Here is a 24,030-nt window from a genome sequence, read left to right as displayed (position 1 = left end):
TGTAAGATGAGTTAGTAAGTAATATCCCTATTTGCCATATCAGAAAACAGGCACAGCATGGTTAAGGCAGACATTTTAAAAAATTGCTTCTGATTCTAGGGTTTGCTATTTTGGGGTGCCCATCTTGAGACATGTAGGGCCTGATTTTCAGAAGTGCTGAGCACCCAGACAAAGTTGATGGGAGTTGTGGGCGCTTGTCACCTCTGAAAATCATACTCTGGATTCCCAGATATTGAGGTACCTAAAATTAGCAGCTGCTTTTGAAAATGTTGATCTAAGTGACATACCCATGGACACAACAATCAAGATTAGGATTCAGGAGTTCAACTCCTAATCCCATGATCAGTTTGCGAGACAATGTCACCTCTCCTAAACCATAAAAAAAAAAAATCCTTGTACAGTCCCACTGCTTTGACTACAGTTTCATTCTAACCCTCTTTCTGTACTCGCTTTCTTTCTTCCTCTGGATAAACTTCCAATTTCTCCTATTCAAAGCATTCTACAGCTCTGTCCCACATAAATCTGTCCTGCTTTTTTCCCAACACACTCCCGTCTGTTGTCTTTTCTCCTGCCCTCTCCTGGTAGATCCTTTTGAGTACCCTAAGCCAATGGACCAAATGACTTTAATGCAGGGGGTGCAGTTTTAAGTAATTGATTTAAATGAGGTTGAGGCTTAGTAAAACTTATTTGAAAATTTGTGCTATTATAACTTTAGATTACATTTTAAAATGAGTTAAATTATAAATGTTATTTTTTTTTAAAATGCCACTATTGGTAGGGTGTCCTAGTTGACGTCTACAGAATTGCTATAGTCAAAGATCAGTATATTGAAAATTAAAGACTTGATGTTGGTAACACTTAAGGAGTTATGGAGCGTTATTTGTATGAATTGACTTCAATGGGACTAGTCATGTGCTTTTGGGATAGGGTAAAAGATATTATCTCACCCACCTTCTCTCTCATTTTTTCTTGGTCACACTTCTGAATATAATTGTACTTTTTTAAAAAAAGCAAACAATCTCTAGAGTATATAACCTAATGTGAAGATTGCCTTATAGGCAAAGCTGCTGGGTGAACCTGGACCTGCTTCATATTCTTTCTAATGGTCAGAGATTATCTTGTTCTGTGTCTGATTTTTTTTTTTTTTTGGTAAAGGCTCAGGAGGAGTTGGATGTAGAGTTCTACTTAGAAAAATGGTGAGTCTGATCATCTAAGTACACTGCTCAATGTAAATGTGCATTGTTAATACATTATTTTAGGATACAGTGATGGTCTCCCACCTCTTACAACTCTTTGCATGATTTCTGAGGTATAAATGCCTTCAAGGCTATGGCGTCCTCAGCCTTAGGGCACTGGCACAGTGTTCTGGAATATTACTTTGCTGGAATCTTGTTGCTGTGGCATTGCAATAAGGGAAATCTCAGTATTGGAGTCTATCTGCCATTGCTGTGGTGAAGCTCATGTTGATGAAGTCTTAGTTTACAATGGAAGGTTATTGCAATAATTCTTATAATATAATTAACAGTACACCTGCCTATTCAGAATACCTTTTTTATGTTTGGTCTCTTTTCGTTTGAGACCAGCCTCCCTTCTGGAAACTGAGGTGGGAATCTGCGTGTACGCGTGACAGCTGCACAAAGCCAGGAAGCAGTTTCTCCTTTTAATAGTAAAATTTTTTCCATTGCCCTATGAAGGAAACATTTACTGAGCTGCTATTCTCAGTGTCTGATTACAGATCGTGAGCACACAAGGTGCCTCCAAGCTCTCAATATGGAAAGGAAGGTGTGAGGGGCATCAAAATGAGAGACCAATGGGAAATTAAAATCAAAACTCATTCATATTTACCCTTTACCTTCACAGCTCAGATGCCCCTACTGAGATCCTCACCAATGGTGTCCTTGTGGTGAGTGAATGGAGATAATTGGTTATTCATTAGAGAATTATTACTTAATGCAGCTTTCAGTGGTTAAACAGGGGATGAGCACTTCAAAATTAGAGGGTCCCCAAAATCCATGCATCTCATTTCCTCTACTTCACATGTGTCCCTTCTTGCATTTGCTTATATAAAAAATATTTAATCTGGATTTCCGGACATTAGGGTACTGTCCTGTGATGAGGGTTATTTTTTCCAGTAGGGCAGATGGCTTCATAGCCAAGAAAGGATGCTGTTTCAAAACAATGCCTTTGGCGCCTCTATCCTCCAGTCCTTGACACTTACCTGCCCCCCGCTTTCCTGTGCTCCTTTGTACTTTTGTAATATGCAAGTTCAGCATACATTCTTTCCAGTCATTTCTTATTAATAATAGTAAACGGGATACATCACTGCAGCATTGACTGCTGAATCTGAAATTTGAAGCCAGAGGGCCTGATCTCAGGCAATTTCTCTAAGTCTTCAGAGAAAATGGTAGTATGAAAATGGTATCTTATATAGTGAAGAATCCCAATCACAGATGAGGGATGGAGGAAGGGGTTGGTCAGCTAAGGAAATTAACAGGATAGGAGGATATGGAGTGGAGCTGATCCAAAAAACGTAGGCTGAAGCATTTTCTATTGGAGAATGTAGTGTCATTGAAATTGAATGCTGTGTGAAATCATGCTGATTTCACTGAAATTTCATCTTGAAGAAAAATTGGGTGTCAAAGTGTGTGTGGGGGGGAAGAAATGTTTTGATCAATCAGAAATGAAATATATTTAAGAATTTTCTTTCATGGAGAATTGTGAAATTTTTGGGTTTGTTCTGATTTAGAATAAAGCCAAACTCCGAAATCTCAAAATCCTTCCCAAAATGGAATTTCCATCCTCTGCACAGTTCTAATATGGAGCATTTTGCTTCTAGGTCACTGACTGTAAGTCAGCCTAGGTAAATCATGACTGAAAATAACTGTTGAGGCTGCCTAATAGCCTGTACATGAACTGAATGGGTGGGAATCAATTCATTTCCTAGTACAGTCATTCTCAAATCTTTTCATTCTATAGGCCGCTTCATAAGAGCATGGACCTACACCTCCCAGCATGTCAGTCTTCCATTTAAGCAAATCCTTGAGGAGGCCATTTAGGGATTTGGGGATTGGTCCTGCTTTGAGCAGGGGGTTGGACTAGATGATCTCCTGAGGTCCCTTCCAACCCTAATGATCTATGATTCTATGAGTTAGGGAAGTGTGATTCCCAGCTCACATAGACATATCTGCACTCACTGTGCTCAAGCTAGCATGCTAAAAATGGCAGTGTAGCCTGGGTAGCATGAGTGGTGGCTTGGCCTTGCCATTTCAGTCTGTACCCAGGTGGTCTGGGTGGGTATGTATTCACTTGTTGCTACCCTGGCTATGCTGCTATTTCTAGCATGCTATTCTGAGCAGAACTAGAGTGGATACTTCTACATGAGCTGGGAATCACACCTTCCAGCTCAAAGGTAGACATATACCCTCTCTGTGGGGACCGGTAGAGTTGTGGAGGAATGTTGATGTTTTAATAAAATTTAATGAGCAAAGTTAACATCAGTGAAGTCCCTTGTCCACAGTCTCATCAGAGAAGTCAAGGACTGAATGGAGTGGGAAACTGACCTCTCTCTCCACATGGTCACTCGAAGGCAGGGTTTTGCGACTACAATGTAAGAGGTGTTTGCATAGGCAGAAATGGTGCAGTTTCTGTGAATAGTGGAATGGGTGGCAAGCAGTTTTTCCCTTCTGTGTAAAGCTGGCTGTTTGCTCAGCTTGTATTTTGGTTCCATTCTGATTTGGATCTAAATACAAATCAAGCCAGCTTTTAGTTTCCCCAAAGTTGTGGAAGGGAAAGAGATTGAAGCATATATATATATATGTGTGTGTGTGTGTGTGTGTGTATATATATATATATATGTATACATAAGAGAGAGAGATCTGAACACAAAGCACATTCTTAGTAAGTTTAAATAAAAAAAGTCTGTGTATCCTGACAGTCTGTAGCTGTGTAGAGGAAGTTATGGTGTAGGGAAGTGATTTTCCGTTCAAAAACAACAACAATCCTTGCCCAACAAATCTGCCCCCCAAACCTTTGTTTTGCTACAGGATCAATGCTCTAAACCATTCCTATTCCACTGGATTATGCTTCAGTGGAGAAATGAAGCGAACCTCATAACCAGAGCAGTGTTTTGTTTTTCAAATAGGCTCATCCCTGCCTGTGTCTCCAAGGTGTAATCAACAAAGATGAGAAGTCAAAGCAGAGTGAAAAGGGTACGTCTACTTGTGTATTTCAAGGAAGAGCTACTTTATTGCTCGCTCTTTAGCACATCCATCCCATACTGGAGGAGGTTTGGATCCTCACCTGAAGTTTGCCTCTTGCCATCAAATTCTAAGGAGCTTTGCTTCACTGTTGCTGTAACATATTGTTGTCTACTACTTTCTTTCAAGAAGTGGCTTTTTAATAAATCTGTTACAATATCATTCCATTTTTATTTTTTTATCTTTTTCATAAAGTGTCCTATGAAAGAAAACTTGGGGGCTTTAGTTTTTGTCTCTGTGGTCTGGCTGTCATTTCTAATAACATTCTCTAGTTTTCAATGTGTGTTTCAGTGACTGTTCTGACCTAAATCTCTCATTCCTACTGTCAGGGAGCTGTCAGATCAAGCTATCAATGCCGGGGGCCTATGAGAAACAGTTGTGCATTCCTTGCAGAGTGGACAATGATCAAGATTTTGGGACCCCATTTGTCTTTCATGTAGACAAAGAAATGTGTCCAGACCTGGAGGTGGAACTGGAGCAAACAATAACTGTCTTACAGGTGAGGTTCTGTGCTGACATCTACGTAGCCTACCAACCACTTTTGGAACAAATCCATTCTGAAGCAACGTGTCTCCTGGCCCATGAAATAGACCGAAGAGTAATTTTCACTGATTTATGGTTATGATCATTATGCCAGGAATTTCTTTAGAGGGAAACCAATTTCTTGTTTGTCATTGTACAATAGTCAGATACCAGTGTTGAAAGCAATTTTCTCATAGAGTACTGACAATTATAGATGGGGATGGTAGTGCTGCCATAGGCGGCGAGTTATATTCCCACATGGTGCCTGGGCACCAGCAATATTCAGAGCCCAGCTCCACCAATATTTGGGGCCGGGTGTCCCCCCATCCCACAGCCCCACCCTGCTGCCCCCCGCACCCCGGCGCCTCCCCCAAGTGTCCCCCGGCCCTTTCTTGCCTTCCCGGGCCCGGGAGCAGAGAGTCCCTGTCTCTTCCGTGCAGCTCCATGCTGCCTCTCTGCAGCAACTGCTGCCACAGGGTCCTAGTGCCCCCATCTTGACTGCCAGGGCAGACTGACTCGGAGCCTCCCCTTCCACCTCAGACCCCTTCCCTTTTCCAGCGGGACCCCCACCAGCAGCCTGTCCCGGAGCAGCCTGCCTACACCCTAAAGTCATCCCCAGCCCTGCCCCATCCTACACCCCCAGCCAGAGCTTTCACCCCTCCCACCACATCCTCAACCCTCTGCCTCAGCCCTGAGCCTCTCTAACACCCCAACCCCCGCAGCCTCAGACAGAACCCTCACCCACCACGCTCCTACTCTCACCCTGAGCCCCTCCCACACCCCAAACCCCCTCATTGCCAGCCCCAGGCAGAGCCCTCACCCCCTACACCCCTACTCTCACCCTGAGCCCCTCCCACACCCCAAACCCTCATCTGCAGCCAGAGCCCACACCCCTGCACCCCCTTCCAGAACCTGCACCCCCTCCCTCCACACCTCCTCCCATCCGCAAACTCCCTCCCAGAGCCTGCACCCCAATCCCCTGCCCCAGCCTAGGGCCTGCACCCAAGACCTCTTCCCCAACCCAAACTCCCTCTCAGAGCCTTGGGCAGGTGGGGAGTGGGGTGGAGTTTGGGCAGGGATGGGTTCTGGGCACCACCAAAATTTCTACAAACCTGCCCCTCTGGTGCTGCCTATTATGAAAGTTCCCTGACACTTCCCATTATAAGATCCTCTTTTCAGTGGCCTATAACTTTGTCAGACTTTAATTGTTCAGTCTGAAATTTTCCATGCTGGGTATCAGCCTTACGCTGGATTCTTTTAGAAAATTTCAGACAAAGCAGTTCAGCTGTTTCTGAGAACAAGGTAAGGGAAAAAATATGTTTTTGCCCACCTTAAAAATTCTGGAGACCTTTTCTTTGAACAGCTGTAGTGCTCCCATGCTTTTCACAAGGGACATTAAATTTGGCAGTGGATGGTCTTTGTCTCAGGATGTGCCTTTTGCCATTCCTGTGAAAATCCACCTAAATTTGGCCAAGTTATAGGCCTTTTAGAAATCAGAGTTTGCACATGCTCTGAGACTTTTTTGATATTAAACAGCTAAAATCTCCAGAGATTCCATCCTCACTGAGCATTGTTGAGCCTCTCACAGCTACTAGTGCTGACTAGATTGCACATGCATCTTCCCCACTGTGTGACTGAGCATACTCCCTACAGCCCAAGGCTACAGGGGCAAAAATGGACTTATCTTGTGTGTAATGGGTGCTTTCAGTGAGTCTGGGCACTGAGACTGAGAGCAAGGAAGCCTCTCTCCCTTATGCTCTCAGTGACTCCTTCCCTGCTGGCACCCTGGCGATGTGGAGGAGGAAGCCATCTGATTTGAATGCAGAGGGGATAAAAGTTGGAGCAGTGTGGAAGTGGGTGGGAAAGGAGTAGACTGGAACAACAAGTCTGGTGAGACTGGGCCTGGAATGGGTGAAGAAAAAAGTGGAAGTGAATGAGACAGAGGTGGAATGGGAAAAAAAAAAGTATGTGATTGTGTAATTATTAAAGACTGTGTCACATGCAATGGGGGCTGAATTAAAGTTGTATGGATGACCTTAACTTTTAAGTGCTTGAATTTCCAACCTTAATAAAGTTATTTCAACATTGTGGGTGTGGGTATGTACACCCCCCCAGCCCCATCCACCCACCCACACTAGTGTGATATAGAATAAAGGTTTTATCAGCATGAATTTAGTTGCGCAAATAATTAACATCAAACCTTTATGCTATGCTATCATGTATTAGGCGTGTGATACGTGCTACGGAAAAACTATTTTACAATTTTCAAACACAAATATTTTTCTATTGGGATTGGTGTTTTGTATCCCTCCCTTGTAAAACAAGGTGCTTCAGTTATCATGAATCAAATTCTGTAGGAAGTGAAGGAGCTTTGCTTTACTAACTATGTAAAAAATGAACCTCCCAAATATAACTAAAATAGCTTTTCTAGACAAAATGTCATGACTCTAGAGTCTGATATCAATGGACCTTCCAGGGCTAGAATGAAGTGCTGTTTGAAACACGCCACAATATATTGGACTTTAAACCCATCAGGAATGCAGCACTGCATATTGTCCATTACTGGCCTCAGACCAGGGTAACTGTTTTGGAGGAAAATTACCCATTTGGGGGTGAGAGACACATTTTTGTGACGGATTGATTTTAAAAAGAGAGCAGTTAGATTTCTGAAGTTATTTAGAGGTTGGAATGATGGAAATAGTCCCAAGGAAGAAGGCTTGGTGGACAGAGATCCTGTAAGGTGGTCAAATACATGATATCATAAGACCTTCTTCTGAAGAAATATAGTGAGTTGCAGTATGTGAATAACTCCTCTTTGTGACAGTTCTGGTTCTATATTTTCACAGGCAAAATGACTATTTTAATGAAAACTATTTTTTGCTGACTGTAGAATTACTCTTTTTTGTTACTAGGATGAAATAAGCTCTGATCTGGAAAAGCACACTACACTTCTGGGACAGGGAACTGTACCAGTTAAATCACTTCCTGTTGGACAGAAAGTAGACATGGCTGTTCCTTTAGGAGAGGTAACCCACCAATATTTTTGTGTGTATTTTAATACTCTTGGGATAAAGATTCCAACATTTAGAAGTAGGCATTTTTAAAGTTTGGGACTAAAAGCCAGTGTTGCCATAACTGAAGACTTAACTGAACTCTTGACATCTACCAGGTTTTGCTGTAATTTTTAAAATTAACACCTCAAGAAGATGGCATTTCTTGGAATGATGTCATAGAGTTAATCACTGCAGACTGTTCAACACAGTCATTCTCAAATGTGCCATTTTCAGGGCTGATTCCTGCAAAATAAGCATCAGTGCCCATCAGTTTGCAGAAGTAAAAGAAAAATTAAATAGGCTGTGAAAGAGAGGAAAGAAAAGCCAAAAGTGCACAAGAGGAATAATACTTGCACTCTTCCCCATCCTCCAACTTTATATTACTCCAATGTAACAGCTTTTAAGAGAAGTCTATTTGCACTAAAACAGTCACAGGGAGAAAATAAGGTGTGCTGTGTATTTGCTTTTGCTGGTGGAAGTGCTTATCTTGCATAATATTTGATAATAATGGTGAAGGCATTCTCCATGCCCTGTTAGTAGGTGCACCTGTGAAACTACCTTTGGTTCAGGGATTTATTATATTTTTCCAGGGACAAAGTTTGGATCTGAGTGTGAAGGCTGAAAAGAGGTAAGTCAGAGCCTCAGAGGTGAGTATGTTCCTTGCAGATCCTATGATAAGGATACTTTACTCTCACAGTGAATGATCTGAGTGACTGTGTTAACTGCTCCTGAAGCACATTCATTTTACTAGAGGCTTTCTTGGGTTTGAATGAAAAAATAAAATCTTGTTGGATATTTTTCTTCTGCTAACCAAATTCTATTTTGATTTTCACTGTGAAATTATTCTTTGTTGCACTTGTAGCAGGAAAGGGCCTGAAATCTGAACAAATTTTTCATAAATTCCTAGGGATTAGGCCTAAAAAATGAACAGCTAAATGTGTATTATTACCACTAATGTGCCCAAAATGTGCTGGGAGCTGTACAGACAAAGAGGAAGATACAGCCCCTGGCACAAAGAGCTTTACAATCTAAAATAAAATTAAAATAAAAAAAAAGTTGAGGAAAGGATTAGTGCATAGAAGCAAAACAGATCAGGGTAAGGGGTAGATAGATTCATGTTTTGTTCTATTATATATATTTTTTAAATTATAAGCTCTTCCTAATTGCCTCTTAACATAGCCATGATTAGTTTCTGATCCAACCCTCGTCTACAAACCCATAGTAAGATGTTTTCTTCTCTTAAACTGACTAAAATCCTTTTAAAACTATCATCTTAATCCTGACACCTCCTTTGCTGTACTTCTCACTGTGAATCCAGCCTTTGAACCTGCATCCTCCCCCTACCTCCCTCTGAGATTCTTCCCCTAGGCTAAAGACATCCCCAGCCCCTGCCCAGTTATCTCTTTCTTTAAACCAATCATAACTTTAATTTTATTTGTACAAAACTATCAAATCCTGGTCTTTGGACACTGCAGGATTGAATTTACTACAAACTAAAATAGTGAGGATGAGCGAAGTTCACTTTTAACCAAAAAATGCTCCTCTGTTTTTTAATGGAATATTGGATGTCATGTTTTGTGTTTGATACAGTGATTTGACTGTAAGCCTAGAATATTTGCTTAGAGAAGATTACCACACACCCTTTTTCAAGGGGTTTCAAGCCCTTTAGATTTATGAAAACTCCTAATTTCTTTTTAACCCCTGTTTCTGTAATCAGCACTTGGGATCTTGATGTACGCCTTGGTTTTGGCCTCTGTGAAGAAGAGAGAGAATTTTTGGACAAGAGGAAGAAAATAGTTTCTCAGGCACTAATGAAGACACTTAAGTTAAGAGAAGCCCCTGGGAAAGATGAGGTATGAAGCACAGTGTTTAGAGATGGCTGTAGAGCCACTATGACTGGTAATCATTTAAACATTTAGGGCTCTTTGCAGGTAAACAGGACTTTCCTCCATTCACAGAACATTCACAGCATAGCCCAGGGTGAGTTTCTCTTTAGAGACCAAGAATTTTGAGTTTTAGATTTTGGTATCTTTTCAGACTTTTTTGTTTTTTGTAGATGTTCCTTTTATGGAACAAAAAGTAATTTTAACAAAAACCAAAAACATTTCCAGAAAGGTTGATGAACATTTTTGGGATTTGAGGTTCCAGAATTTCTTTGGATTCTCTTATCTAGAACTACTGCATCATGTGCTGTCAGGATGTTAAAATAAAGCCAGCCTTTGTACCCGGCAAAGCTCATGGTTGTAACCTGCCCCCAGTTTGAGGGAATTAGAACTGTATGAAAGGGCAGAAGGAATGTCTGTGTACACAGTGCCTGGTACAATAGTCCTGATCTCTGCTTGGGGTCTTAGGTACTAGTGCTACAGAAATGATTACTGTATTTTTTGCTTACAACAGTGTAGGCTTGATGCGCTATCGCAAGGCGTGTGATTAAATGACTAGCATTTGGGGAACATAATATACATCACACCTCTTTTCAGAAAATGGACAACTTCTAGACAATACTACGATCTTTATGATCTATATCACTAAAATATCAGTCATGATTAACCTGTATACTGGAATTTAATCAGCATATTAACAGGAGTATAACTATTCCTGTGTTTTAAGGGTCTCATCCTTACATAAGTAAAGAGTAAATAAATATAAAATTAAACAGCAGATCAAAAATTAACTCAGAATGTGTCATTCCCTGGTTTCTCGCTTCTCTGCAGGTCCCAGTGGTAGCAGTTTTGGGATCTGGTGGTGGGACTAGAGCACTGACATCATTCTATGGCAGCCTGTCAGGGCTTCAGCAGCTCGGTCTTTTGGACAGCACAACGTATCTGTGTGGAATTTCAGGTTCTACTTGGTGCGCAATATGCAATGATGGCCCCTGAAACTTCTAGCTGGATAGGGTTTGTGTAGCTCCAAGTGAGATGTTAGATTTAATGCACGTAATCTTTAAAAAACAGTAAGTCCAATATATTGCTATTGTCTATCAGATATTGACAGTCATAATGTTCTGGGTGATTAAAAAAGAGAGTTTCATGACTATTTTTAATACCTACAGCAGTGGGTCTAGTAGAAGCTATATAATTGCATTACAGAAAGAAAACACTTTGGGGGAGATTTTCAAAAGCACAAAGAGGAAGTAGATGCCCAGCTCCCATTGAGGGTTGGATACTTAACTCCCATTTGCACCTTCAAAATTCACCCCCTTTATGGAAAAGTTATGGAAAATAACTTAATGTAAATAAATATGTACTGCTCCTCATCTAAAACTCTAGCTTATACATTGGTGTAGGGAGGTTTGCCAAGCCAGATTCTCTGCTGTGCAGAGGAGGAAGCCAGTTACCCTGGCTCTGTTTGGAACCCCATACAATACCTAGCTCTCAGGGCTGTTGTGAGGATGAGTAGCTAATGCTAATTAGTATACAAACATTAGCTAAATCTGCTCTCCAGAACAACCCTGAGTGGTAGATGAGCTGACAGAGTGATAACAGTGAGGTTGGTCTCAGGTTCCCCAGCATATTTTAGAACTTAAAACTCCATCTCATAATGCCTGTTAGCTTTAGCATTTAGTCTTCTAGGTTGTCAGAGTTCTACAGTTCTCAGTTCAATACTGCAATAGTAACAATACTTAGCTGGAATTTGATGTTTAATATCATTCACTGATCTTGATGTAAATGTTTTTCAGGTGTTTGTCTGCACTGTATCAAGACGCAGACTGGTCCTGTAAGGACCTCCAAGGTGCAATCAGCAATGCCAGGGATAATGTATCTAGTAGCAAAGCAGGGGCATTTTCATCAGAACGATTGAAATATTACTTCCAGGAGCTGAACTCAATGGAGAATGGTGGACGGAAAGTCTCTTTCACAGACTTGTGGGGCCTTATTATAGAGTATTTTCTATATCAGAAGGTAAAGAATTCTAGACTCTGAAGTGTATTACTGTTTGCCTTCAAATTAGGACCTCAACATATTCACCTATTTGTGCTCTGGAAAATGATTTCTCCTTGTGTATGCGTAAATTGTATAGAATTGTTCTGGGGATTAGAGGAGTCTTGGGAGAAACATGGGAGTTTTTTGCCTCAGTTTTCCTATCTATAAAATGGGGATAATGATATTTACCTAATGTATAAAGCACTTTGAGATCTATAGATGAAAAAGCTATGTAAGAGCTAGGTATTTATTTGAAATTACTTCACAAGCCATTCATTTGACAGTCATTTGGAATGTGAAGGCTCAGAAAATATAGTGACATATGTTTAGCAATATGTTTTTTCAAAAACCGAATGTAAAGTGATACAGTTAGGTGAAATCACAAATTGGAATCTGATTAAAACAGCAATTAACTAGTGAAGAATGCCTGTAAAATTAAAAATATCTAGGCCATGTAAAGATTCTAGTAAATTATAATGAGCCCTACACTGGGGAGAAAGGAGCTTCAGAGCCTGTGATATGGTTATAGCTGAGGTTGGAAAGTGAGAGAGCTCCAGAATACAGGAGCATGGGGCTATATGGCTCTAGCAGAGCACAAAAAATATTAAGCTTTTTTTCTTTCCCTGTTATAACCAGGAAGACTTGTCAAAGCTGTCTGACCAACAGGAAGCAGTGAAGAGGGCACAGAACCCCTATCCCATCTATGCAGCAATCAATGTGAGGCCCAATATTAGCGATGACGACTTTGCAGGTATAAATGAGACAGGTTTATTTTTCTATTTTAAAATCTGTAAGTAACTCCTCCCCACTGAGACTTAATCCCCTTTGCATCTCCACCTTTCCCCATTCCCTGAAGCTTGGATAATGAGCATGAGACGTGAGGTGCTGATTAGCCAGTATTTGGGAGCCCAATAGCTAATATATCAAACTGGACACTGCTTGGCAAAGTTCACCTTCACCTGTGTTCTCCATAGCTATATCACTGAGGGAATTCTGCACCAAAAAATAAAAAATTATACGCACAATATTTAAAAATTCTGCAAATCTTATTTGTCAAATAAATGTGATTCCAGCATGGCAATGGGGAGCACAGGCCACTGGCTGCATTGAGGTGGGAGATCACCCTGAAGCTCCCAGATCTCCCAGTACAGGGACTCAGCAGTGAGGCTGCACCTGACCTTGACACAGTGCAAGAGCCAGCCTGCCCCAGAAACACCCTGGGGCCCTGCCCCTCTGTGCCAGACCCACCAGGTGTGGGTAGGCAGGCTCAGCCCAGCAGGATCCAAGTTTAGAGGGGCTTAGTGTGGGGGGGGGATCCAGGTGTGGGGTTTCTGTGTTGGGGCAATTTGGGTTTGGGCAGCTCAGTGGGAGATCTGGATGTACAGGGGCTTGTTGGGGCAGGGGCAGTGGGACTCTGCAGGGGATCCAGATGATGGTGGTTGGGCTCAGTGGGGGGGAGGGGAGCTCTGGGTGTGGGGAGATGTGGCTTGGCAGGGGTCTGGGTGTGGGGGCTCAGTGGGGGGATTCAGGTGCTGGGGAACTGGGGCTTGATGGGCTGGGCGTCCAGGTGTAGCCAGGTGGGGCTCAGTGGGGTGGGGTCTGAGTGTGGGGGGCTTGTCAGAAGGGTCCAGGTGTAGGGGGTAGGGTTTGTCAGGGTGAGTGTTTTGATGGGCCTTCTTAACGGGGGAGCCCCAGCTGCTTCCGAGGGGATGCCGCGTGCCGGGCTCTCGCTTCCCCCCATGATTCCCCATCCCCTGTTCATCTCCATCCCCCTCCCTTCAGTCCCACATTCCCCTCCCCTGCCCTATTCCACCCCCTTCCTTCCCCACTGCCTCTTCCTCCAACCCCCTCACTCCCTCCACCCCTGCTTACCAAGCCCCACTGCGAGCACTCACTGTTGCACAGAAGACAGGAAGGCTCCCAGCACACAGAAGGGGAGCACAACTGGCACTAGGACCCAGGAGGCTGCGTTCAGATACCACTGTTAAATTCTGGCATGGCTTAATAATGCTCTGTGCTATTGTTTTTAAATAGCTGCATGCTATTTCACAACTTAATGACACCAAAAAGAAATATTTAAAAATTGCTGCTCAGAAAAATCAATCTAAAAAATGTGGAATTGCTGGTGAACTTCAACTAATGTTTTCATCGTTGAACAATGTGAGGGTACGTCTACACTACGGGATTATTCCGATTTTACATAAACCGGTTTAGTAAAACAGATTGTATAAAATCAAGTGCACACGACCACACTAAGCACATTAAATCGGTGGTGTGCGTCCACGGTCCGAGGCTAGCATCGATTTCTGGAGCGTTGCACTCTGGGTAGCTATTCCGTAGCTATCCCATAGTTCCCGCAGTCTCCCCCACCCGTTGGAATTCTGGGTTGAGAGCCCAGTGCCTGATGGGGCAAAAATCATTGTCGCGGGTGATTCTGGGTAAATGTCGTCAGTCATTCCTTCCTCCGGGAAAGCAATGGCAGACAATCATTTCGCACCCTTTTTCCCTGGATTGCTCTGGCAGACGCCATAGCATGGCAACCATGGAGCCGGTTTTGCCTCTTGTCACTGTCACTGTATGTGTACTAGATGCCGCTGACAGAGGCGATTCAGCAGCGCTACACAGCAGCATTCATTTGCTTTTGCATGATAGCAGAGATGGTTATCAGCCATTCTGTACCATCTACCATGCCATTTTTAATTTGGCAATAAGATGACGGTTACCAGTCCTTTTGTGCTGTACCATCTGCTGCTGTCATAGGTGCCCCTGGCTGAGATCGGCCGGGGGCGCAAAAGACAAAAATGGGAATGACTCCCCAAGTCAATCCCTCCTTTATGGTATCTAAAAATAGAATCAGTCCTGCGTAGAATATGGGGCAAGTGTACTAGAGAACCATTGTATCAGAGAACCAGAGAGCACAGCCGCTCCGTGTCAGATCCCGCGGAAATGATGAGCTGTATGCCATTCACAAGGGGTGCCCCTGCAACAACCCCACCTGTTGATTCCCTCCTCCCCCAGCCTTCCTGGGCTACCATTGCAGTGACCCCCATTTGTGTGATGAAGTAATAAAGAATGCAGGAATAAGAAACAGTGACTTGTTAGTGAGATAAAATGAGGGGAAGGCAGCCTCCAGCTGCTATGATAGTCCAGACAGGACATTAAGCAGTGTGGGGGAGAGGAGCCCAGCATCCCGCTGCTATGATAGTCCAGGCAGAACAGACTCTTTTCTTTACACATGAAGGGCGGGGGCTGATGGAGCTCAGCCCCCTGTTGCTATAATGAAGATGGTTACCAGCCGTTCTGTACCATCTACTGGGAATGATCAGGAGTTTTTTACCCAGGCGCCCCCAGCTGACCTCACCGGAGGCCAGCCAGGAGCACTCACGGGCTGATGATGAGGCCGGATACCAGTCCTTTTGTACTGCACCATCTGCCACAAGGCTGATGATGATGATGGATATCAGCCATATTGTACCATCAGCCACCCATGAGGGGGGGCGAGGATGCTGCCGTTGACTGCTGCAGCATCACTTCTATCAGCAGCATTCAGTAAACATAGGGTGACATTTAAAAGAGTCGAGAGAGGATTTTTTTCCCTTTTACTTCTGGGGGTGGGTGAGGGGGGTAAATTGACGAGCTATGCCCTGAACCACCGTGGACAATGTGTTTGACACTATAGGCATTGGGAGCTCAGCCAAGAATGCAAATGCTTTTCAGAGACTGCAGGAACTGTGGGATAGCTTGAGTCCTCAGTCCCCCCTCCCTCCCTCCATGAGCATCCATTTGATTCTTTGGCTTTCCGTTACGCTTGTCACGCAGCAGCGTGCTGAGTCCTTGCTGTGGCCTCTGTCTGGAGATTTTTAAAAAAATGCTTTGGAATTTCGTCTTCTGTAACGGAGCTCTGATAGAACAGATTTGCCTGCCCATACAGCGATCACATCCGTACGGTCCATGCTGGAGCTCTTTTTGGATTTTGATTTCGGACTGCATCGCCACCCGTGCTGATCGGAGCTACACGCTGGGCAAACAGGAAATGATATTCAAAAGTTCGCGGGGCTTTTCCTGTCTACCTGGCCACTGCATCCGAGTTCTGATTGCTGTCCAGAGCGGTCAGTGGTGCACTGTGGGATACCGCCCGGAGGCCAATACCGTCGATTTGCAGCCACACTAACCCTAATCCGATATGGTAATACCGATATTAGCGCTACTCCTCTCATTGGGGAGGAGTACAGAAACCGGTTTAAAGAGCCCTTTATATCGATATAAAGGGCCTCTTAGTGTGGACAGGTGTGGCGTTAAATCGGTTTAACACTCCTAAGACCGGTTTAAACGCGTAGTGTAGACCAGGCCTGAGAGTGGGAGTAGGCTAGGGCTGGCTCACCACGTTGTAAGGTTTCCTCATGGACCAAATTGGGAGATAATTGATTAGGACTGGGTGGTTAACCAGTTAACAAGGGGATTAATCATGTCAGCTCGGAACTGTTAAATGGGAGAAAGTAGGGGAAGGCTGGAAGGACGGGCAAAGAAGCTCAGGATCTCAGACAGGTGAGACTTCTTCCCCCTTCACCTCCCTTTCCTGTGCCACAGGGGTGCTTTGAAGCTGTCCCTTATGGTGATGGGACATGAAGCTGCATAAGATTTTGTAAATAAAGTCCACTGTGGTGAACTTAGGTAAATGTGTGAGAGGGCTGCTTGCAAAGAGAAATCCAGGGTGAGGGAGCCCATTCTGTGACAAACATCTAGACAGTCAAGTTGCTCTCATTGCCATAATTGTAAGATATAGTGAAAAATCCTAAATTGTGGTATAGCTAAGGAGCTCTCATCTGAGAGGGTTACCCCTCCCCAGTTCTAGATGTTAAATCCTTTTTCTCTTCCCCTCCGTACCCAAACATGTGCTAATGCTGAATAGCTGAGCTTGGTGCAGGGACTATTCATGGGGACTAGGCTAAGGAATTCACGAACCCAGGCCATAGAGCAGAAGTGGAGGTACTCTTTGGTGGCTGCTGCAGCCCTGAGACGTCAGTTGTTCCTGCTGCTCTTGTGCCCCTACTCTGCAAGGGACAATGGCTAGTGGATCTGCATACCAGTGGTTTGATTAGTCCCCAAACCTTGCTGCACAGGGAGTTCCTACAGAGCCTTTCTGGAAGATCCAGCTGTCTGTTCCCCCAAGACAGCCACACTAATTCTACTATATATGGGGTTTTATGGGGAAGAAATTGCTGATAGGTGATGCTGGAAGAAGAGAGACTCTTCTTTAACCACTCCTATAAGAATAGGATAATGAGACTATGCACTTCAGAGTGTTCCTGAGATAACGGTTGATCTGCTGTCTTACTGTCAGAGTGGTGTGAGTTCACTCCCTATGAGGTTGGATTCCGGAAGTATGGAGCCTTTGTCCGAACAGAAGACTTTGACAGTGAGTTCTTCATGGGGCGGCTGATCCGGAAACGTCCAGAGCCCAGGATCTGCTATCTGCAGGGTATGCTCTAATGTGGCTGGTTTTGAAAGGGAAATAGGAAAGCTTCATTTAGTGTCAGAACTGGCTCATGCCTCAGTTTCCCCCTTGCTCAGTTAAACAAACCACCATAACTGGTGCTCTTGAAGTACTCACTCCTTCTTGGCATCTGACTTATTAATATAAAATAACAGTTTAACTCAAAAGTAGAATCTCTCAGCCTTTTTCTCAGGCTTAGCAGTCCATTATGCCCCCATGGGTTCCTAATACTCTTGTTGGGGTATTGCTCCTGATAAGGGTTGCAAACTTTCTAATTGCACAACATTTGCTAACTGAAAGAAGAGGAAGGAGGAGTGAGCTTCACTATCCTGGCCTGCCGCCTCCATTGACTCCAGGGACCCAGAGGTCCACAGTGACACCATTGGGCCTTTGTTGTCCTGATCCAGAGAGATTCTACCAGACCGGGCCAAGAGAGGGACCCCAATGACATTGCCACCTCTACTGGCTCTGGCTGAATCCCAAACACTCACTGGGATATGAGACTATCTCCTCACCACCTCTTGTGTCCTTTTCCTTCCCTGCCTTATTTCTTTTCTTTCCTACCCATTTCTTTTTTCCTACTGTCTGAGTCCGGCTTAGCTGGCTAAGACTATGTTTTGCAACACTGTTGTGAGCCTTTGACAAAAGCTGCAGTTGTTCCCTAAGCAGCCAGATGCTGGTACAAGTTTGCCAGGTCTTGGAATGGCTGATAAGGTCATGTGCTGTGGCTGTATTTTTCCAGCAATGCAGTTGCAAATGGATGCAACATCAGAGACAGAATTTGCATTTTGCATCTCTACTATTCTTTTCTCTCCCCTTTTGTGTGTGTTTGTCTTGTTTTGTCTTTAGCAAACAGGATTGAACTTCAATAACAGTTCCAGCCTAACTCAATTAACATCTCTTTTCCACAAAAGGGACAGTTATTACTATCTTTAATATCATCAAAAACACTGTCAAACAAAGGGTTTTCCTTATAAAATCTCTCTATAGCTAAAGGAAAAGGGGATAAGAGTTATGGTTAAAATAAAAACCTTAATACTTTACATTTCAAATGCTTTACCTGTTTTTCCTTCTTTTCTATATCTTTAATAAAAGGTTGAAAGACTGTTTAATGGTGTGTTTTCCATGGTGCTAAGCAAGCACTCTCTCTACCAAATTCTGAACCTTGTTTAAAACTCTTTATTGTTGGACAGTTTCAGGGTCATGTTAACACCTTTGACTCCTTGGGCCCATATATGCCATCAAAATTAACATGACATATCCCAGATCTCTCTTTTGGGAGTACCCCAGACTGGGCCTTTCTGTAGAGATGTCTCCTTTAGGTCTTCCCTAGTCTCCCTTTCTCTGATAGAGTAGAATCCCTCGTACAAGATGGTACTATCCCTGAGCTACTATTACCTGATGCCTGCTCACCTGACCCAACCACTGCCCGACGCCCAACCCATCACTTTGGAAAGGGATAATTAGGCGTAGGGCTCAACTCCTCTTATGGGGCAGCCTACTCGGTAACAGGCAGTGACCCGATGGTAGAGCCTCTATTGACTGTACTGGGTTTAAGAAGCCTACGAAGGTGCTAAATCCTTCTTTATTTCTGTCTCCACTACTCGTTCCTCTGCCTATAGGAATGTGGGGCAGTGCCTTTGCTGCAAGTCTGGATGATGTCTTTCTGAAGATGGTTGGTTCAGGACTGAGCTTTCTAGATTCTTTGAAAGATGTAATCAGAGTCATAGGTAAGGCCATTCAGTACCCTGTAAAATATTCAATTTTTGTTTAAAAACTGAGTTTTCTAGAGGTTTATTTTCAGAATGATCACATTAATGTAACTCTAAAATTTAAGAAGTCCTGTGGAATGTCCAAGGACAGACAAGCCTCAGCTGGGCTGGATCGTTAACACAGTTTCTCTAAAGCTGCATTCCACTCTCCTCTGTCATGTAGTTTCTCTCAACAATATGGCCTATATTTACACAGTAGATTAAATAATAATGGTCACCATTAACTTCTCTCTCGTGCCCCACCTCCTTACCTGGTTCCATTGACTACAATATTTTGTGACATCCCTGGGCAGTAGGAAAGTGTTGTTACTCCTGTTTTACAGATAGGGAACTGTGGCACAGAAGTGCAGAGAGGTTAAGTGGCTTGTCCAAGGTCATATAGGAAGCTGATGGTAGATCTGGGAATTGAGTCCCAATCCTGTATCCAAACTACAAAGAGAAGAAGGAAGATCCAGTGGTTAGAGTGTTAGCTGGGGACTTGAGAGACCTGAGTTCAATTCCCTTTTTGGCCATAGACTTTCTCTGTAACCTTGGGCAAGTCACTCTGGGCCTCAGTTCTACATCTGTGCAGGGGGGATAATAGCACTTCCTTACCTCAAAGCAGTGCTGTGAGGATAAATACATTAAAGACTGTGAGGTGCATAGGTATTATGGTGATGGGGAGAGGTCTATAAGTACCTTCAATAGGCAGGCATTTGTCATACCACAGTGTTAGGTTTCACTACACTACTTCCCATTTGTAGCCATAAGAAATATTGTTGTGAGTGTTCAGTATTTCTAATGACTGTTGTCTCCATATGAGAGCATATCCATGATCATATGCCAAGTTTTCATTGGCATCAGTTTGGAATGGCTACATGACTCATGAGTGAGATTTGAAAGACATCCTAAATGACGAAACTTCAGTATAGACTCAGTTAATTTGGATCTCAGACTAATACGTTTTTACAGTGCCCATATATGTAGGGGGAAAAACAGTCATATGACAATAGTTTGAAATTTCATTTGTGAAAAGATTAGTATCTTGAAATGCTAGGCTTCAATGAGCATGCTTTTAAATAAATTCTGATCTTTGTCATGGCTTGTGTTATAGATGATTGCCAAAGATTCCATGTTCGGGAAGCCACTCGGTTAAAGACTCGTCTGGTTATACCAGGGGGACCCTTATTACAAATTTTCCAGGATTTCTTCAAGTCCCGTGTCACCTCTGGGGAAATCTTCAACTTCATGCAAGGCTTGTACCTTCACAGGAATTATGTCAACAACAGGAATTTTGTAGCCTGGAAAGGTAGCCATTTTGAAATAAATCAGACTGTGTTTTGAATACTCTGTTAATATTTTAAAAGCATGCATAAATTGGAGTGCTGCCAATTTACACCAGCAGCAGAGAATTTGATACAATCGGAGAACTTGTTGGCTATGAAATAATATCACCCAGCTGGTTCTACAGACCTGTTTTCTACTTTGCTTCTGGAATATCCAGAGTGCAGGTCTGATTTTGGTGTGGGAGTACAGAACATGTATTAGAAGTTTCTCCCTAAGGTCTCAGTAATTGTTTCATTTCCTCATTTCCAATGTTTCCCCCATCTTTTTGGTAACTAAGGTGATTTTTTTGGGGGGCGGGGGGGTCTGCTAGGTACACACCTTGATGCTTTCCCCAACCAGCTGACTCCCATGGAAGACAGCCTGTACTTGGTGGATGGTGGTTTTTCGATCAACTCTCCCTTTCCCGTGATGCTCCAGCCAGAAAGAGATGTAGATGTCATCCTGTCATTTAACTACTCTTGGGATGCTCCATTTGAGGTGAGCAGCATTAGACAGGGAAAGAAGCATGGAAACATACATTTTTCATGATAACATGGATCAGTCCAAGATGTTTGAATAGAAAGTCTCCTGAAGTAGGACACATTGTAATAACTCTAAGGCCACTCAAGACTTCAGTTGTCAGACCAGGCAATTCACTGAGAACTTCATGTCACAACATGAACTTCATACATGGAACTTCACAGTGACAATGGTGGTAAAATGCCAGTCTTTCTACTTAAAAAGCATAGGCCCCTAAGACTTTACCTAAAGGTGAATCTCCATTAACAGTATAAGACTTGTGGCACACCATTGTGCATTCTTATTCCATTTAGTAGAATGCACTGTTACGTGGGAAGATGAAGGTGGCAGTGATTTTTTTTGTGCTAACAGTAGGCTATTTGTGCTGTATACAAATGTATGTTCACAAAATATTACATGCAGCTAGTCAAATTCAATATATATAATCTTGAAATGATTCAATTTTAATTTGTAGTATATTTTAAGGGACATAATTTATTTCCAAGTATTTTTATTTTTATTGATTTTAATATTTTCCTTAGGACCATCAAGTCTAGTTGCTGTTCAAAATATGTCTACAGAAACTGAGCTCCATCAGATTCAGTAATAAAATCCTAATATTAGTCAACATCTTATTTTATTGCCAGAAAAAGGTGACAGCAACACAGTGTATTACTCGTCTACGAGTCCATCATAGGATATACTGTTAACTTTTCTTCGCTGTAATTTTTGAATTTTAATTATGAAAGCATTTTATTTGTTTTTAGTGAAGTGAGAAATCTGAGTCCAATCCTTCCAAGTCTAACTATAGGTTTGGCTATGTAAAATGATAGTGATAGACTAACTTTTCTGTTATATTATGAAAGTGTTTTTTAAAAACTTGCTAAATGTAATAATACTTAAGATGTCGTCTACACATTTGCAGCACTTTAAAAATATGTAATGATTTTTCATAATACCCCTGTCAGGTAACTTATCCCCATTTTACAGATGAGGAAACTGAGGCAGAGAGGTTAAATGACTTGCTCTAGGTCAGAGAGGAAGCCAATGGAAAAGTTCCCAAACTTGTGATTTAGAACATGCTGCCTCTACTTTATAAAATATTTGCTACATAACCTAAATTAATTATGAAAATTGAATAGTTTATAGTAGTGCCATAAATATAATCGTTAGAAGGAAAATATTTTCTATTTTTCTGTTTTCTCTGGGTAAAACAGGACCTAACGTTTGACTTTTGTTCTGTGACCACAGGTTTTACAGTTGACTCAGAAATACTGTGAAGAACAGGAAATCCCCTTTCCACAAATCATCTTGAGTGAGGAAGATGAGAAGAAGCCACAAGAATGTTACATGTTTGTGGATGATGAAAACCCAAAAGCTCCCATAGTGCTTCACTTCCCACTGGTGAATGATACATTCCGGAAATACAAAGCACCGGGTAAGGGAATGTGCATCAAGATCCTTAAGATTAAGGTATTCAGGTATGATTAGCCAGCTAGAATGTGAGACTGGCTGAACTTTCCTAACCATAAAATGTATGCAGTTATAGCTGTATTGGTCCTAGGATATCAGAGAGACAAGGTGGGTGAGGTAATATCTTTTATTGGACCCATTTTTGTGGGTGAGAGAGACAAGCTTTTGAGCTTACACAAAGCTCTTCCTTGGGTCTCGGACCTGCCCTGAAGAATAAAAGATAGAAAATATCATCAATAAGAGATACTACCTCTCCCACCTTGTCTCTCTAACCATAAATTATCACAACTTTCCCTTACCTAGTTCCCTGCAACCTATTGAGCTCTATTACTTTTTTACAGAAAGAGCAACAGAAATGTTTCATTTTGGTGAAGGGAGGAACAGGGCTGTCCCAAAAGCTATGTAAAGTGTGGGGGAATCTAAATAGACAATTATTTGCTCCTTTATGAACCAACCCCTTCTTTACCAAGTAGTTCTGCCACATATAATGGCTAGATGTAGATGTGAACTAATATTTCTGGGGTTTATCCTGATGGTGTGATGGTCACTGTATTTGCATTATAAAGAGGTCTGAAATACAATTAGTTAGCATTGCCTCAAGGATTATAATTTAGGAATTCCCAGCCATTTTTCCACCTGAGAACCTGAAACACCTTTCATAGAACCCCATTACTCATTTTAAAATCAAGTTTAGTTACAACAGAAGGCGTGGGGGCCTTTTTCTATATTATGGTAACACGTGTTAAAGCCCAAGTGGCCCTGTCTACATTAGGGTGTTGAAAACATGTTTTAAAAACACACCTGTTATCCTAATGTGGGCGAAGTTAATTCCAGGAAGAATTAACTTTGTTACCTTGAAGTCAGGTTAGTATTTCTCACCTCAAAATTATAGCTTAATCCTATAGTGTGCAATACTGTGATTTAGTGCAACAAAACAATTTTTTTCTCTTTAATCTGTGTTTTTGGAGGGTGGTGGCCGTATGAAGTGGAGATGGTACTTTGACTCAAAGTTTGAAAGCTAAAGTATTGTGACCCTACTCTGAGGTGCTGAAATCTCTTCTCATGCAATTCCCGACTAGGAGAGTGAGCAAAAGTTAACACCTGCTTAGTTGATCTGTGACCTTCATTGGTGATTCAATGAAAGGGTTCTAGTAAGACTTTCACAGTTTATTTTTCTCTGGTTGCAGGAATAGAACGTGAGTCAGAAGATGAGAAATCCTTTGGTCATTTTGTCATTGAGGGAAAAGACTCTCCTTACCGCACGCTAAACTTCACCTTTGAGCCCTATGACTTTGACAGGCTGGTGGAAGTGAACTGCTACAATGTTCTGAACAACAAGGACATACTCCTAAAGGCCCTAAATTTGGCTCTGAGCAGGAGGAAGCTGAAGAAGGGCAATGGGCAATGAGAACCTTCTTGGCATAGGACATGGATGGACTGCAATGCACCAAAGGAATATGGTTCAAGTAGTACTCCTGAGGGAATTCTGTGCCACTGTGCATGCATAATTAATAAGCCATGCATATTTTTAATTTTTTATGCAGAAAAAAGCTTTTTCCGGAAAGTTTCTGCAGTTGTGCCTTTTCCCCATCAGAGAGCACTGTGGCGATAGAACAGAGCAGCAGCTCCTGGCCAGCTAGGGAAGAGAGAGCACCTGCAGAGCCTTCTTCACAGCACCTGTTGGGCCAGGTCAGGAGACAGGGCTATGGGGAG

At 42.6% G+C, this 24,030-nt stretch overlaps 1 protein-coding gene across 1 annotated transcript in view; it reads left to right on the top strand.

The window, feature by feature from the left end:
• LOC120404423 (cytosolic phospholipase A2 zeta-like) overlaps positions 1-24,030 on the top strand; it is a 36,522-nt gene extending 12,492 nt beyond the window's left edge. The window contains exons 6-21 of the mRNA XM_039536924.1: positions 1,156-1,196; positions 1,861-1,903; positions 4,142-4,208; positions 4,586-4,755; positions 7,691-7,804; positions 8,422-8,459; positions 9,549-9,684; positions 10,546-10,682; positions 11,511-11,733; positions 12,391-12,505; positions 17,096-17,233; positions 18,871-18,978; positions 20,114-20,308; positions 20,657-20,823; positions 22,096-22,282; positions 23,505-24,030. Coding sequence (XP_039392858.1) covers positions 1,156-1,196; positions 1,861-1,903; positions 4,142-4,208; positions 4,586-4,755; positions 7,691-7,804; positions 8,422-8,459; positions 9,549-9,684; positions 10,546-10,682; positions 11,511-11,733; positions 12,391-12,505; positions 17,096-17,233; positions 18,871-18,978; positions 20,114-20,308; positions 20,657-20,823; positions 22,096-22,282; positions 23,505-23,725 — 2,100 coding nt within the window. The 3' untranslated portion in view covers positions 23,726-24,030. The remainder of the gene's footprint in view (positions 1-1,155; positions 1,197-1,860; positions 1,904-4,141; positions 4,209-4,585; positions 4,756-7,690; positions 7,805-8,421; positions 8,460-9,548; positions 9,685-10,545; positions 10,683-11,510; positions 11,734-12,390; positions 12,506-17,095; positions 17,234-18,870; positions 18,979-20,113; positions 20,309-20,656; positions 20,824-22,095; positions 22,283-23,504) is intronic.

Source organism: Mauremys reevesii, linkage group 4 (assembly GCF_016161935.1).
Source record: "Mauremys reevesii isolate NIE-2019 linkage group 4, ASM1616193v1, whole genome shotgun sequence".
Lineage (NCBI taxonomy): Eukaryota > Metazoa > Chordata > Testudines > Geoemydidae > Mauremys > Mauremys reevesii.
This window is presented reverse-complemented; position numbering and strand designations above follow the sequence as displayed.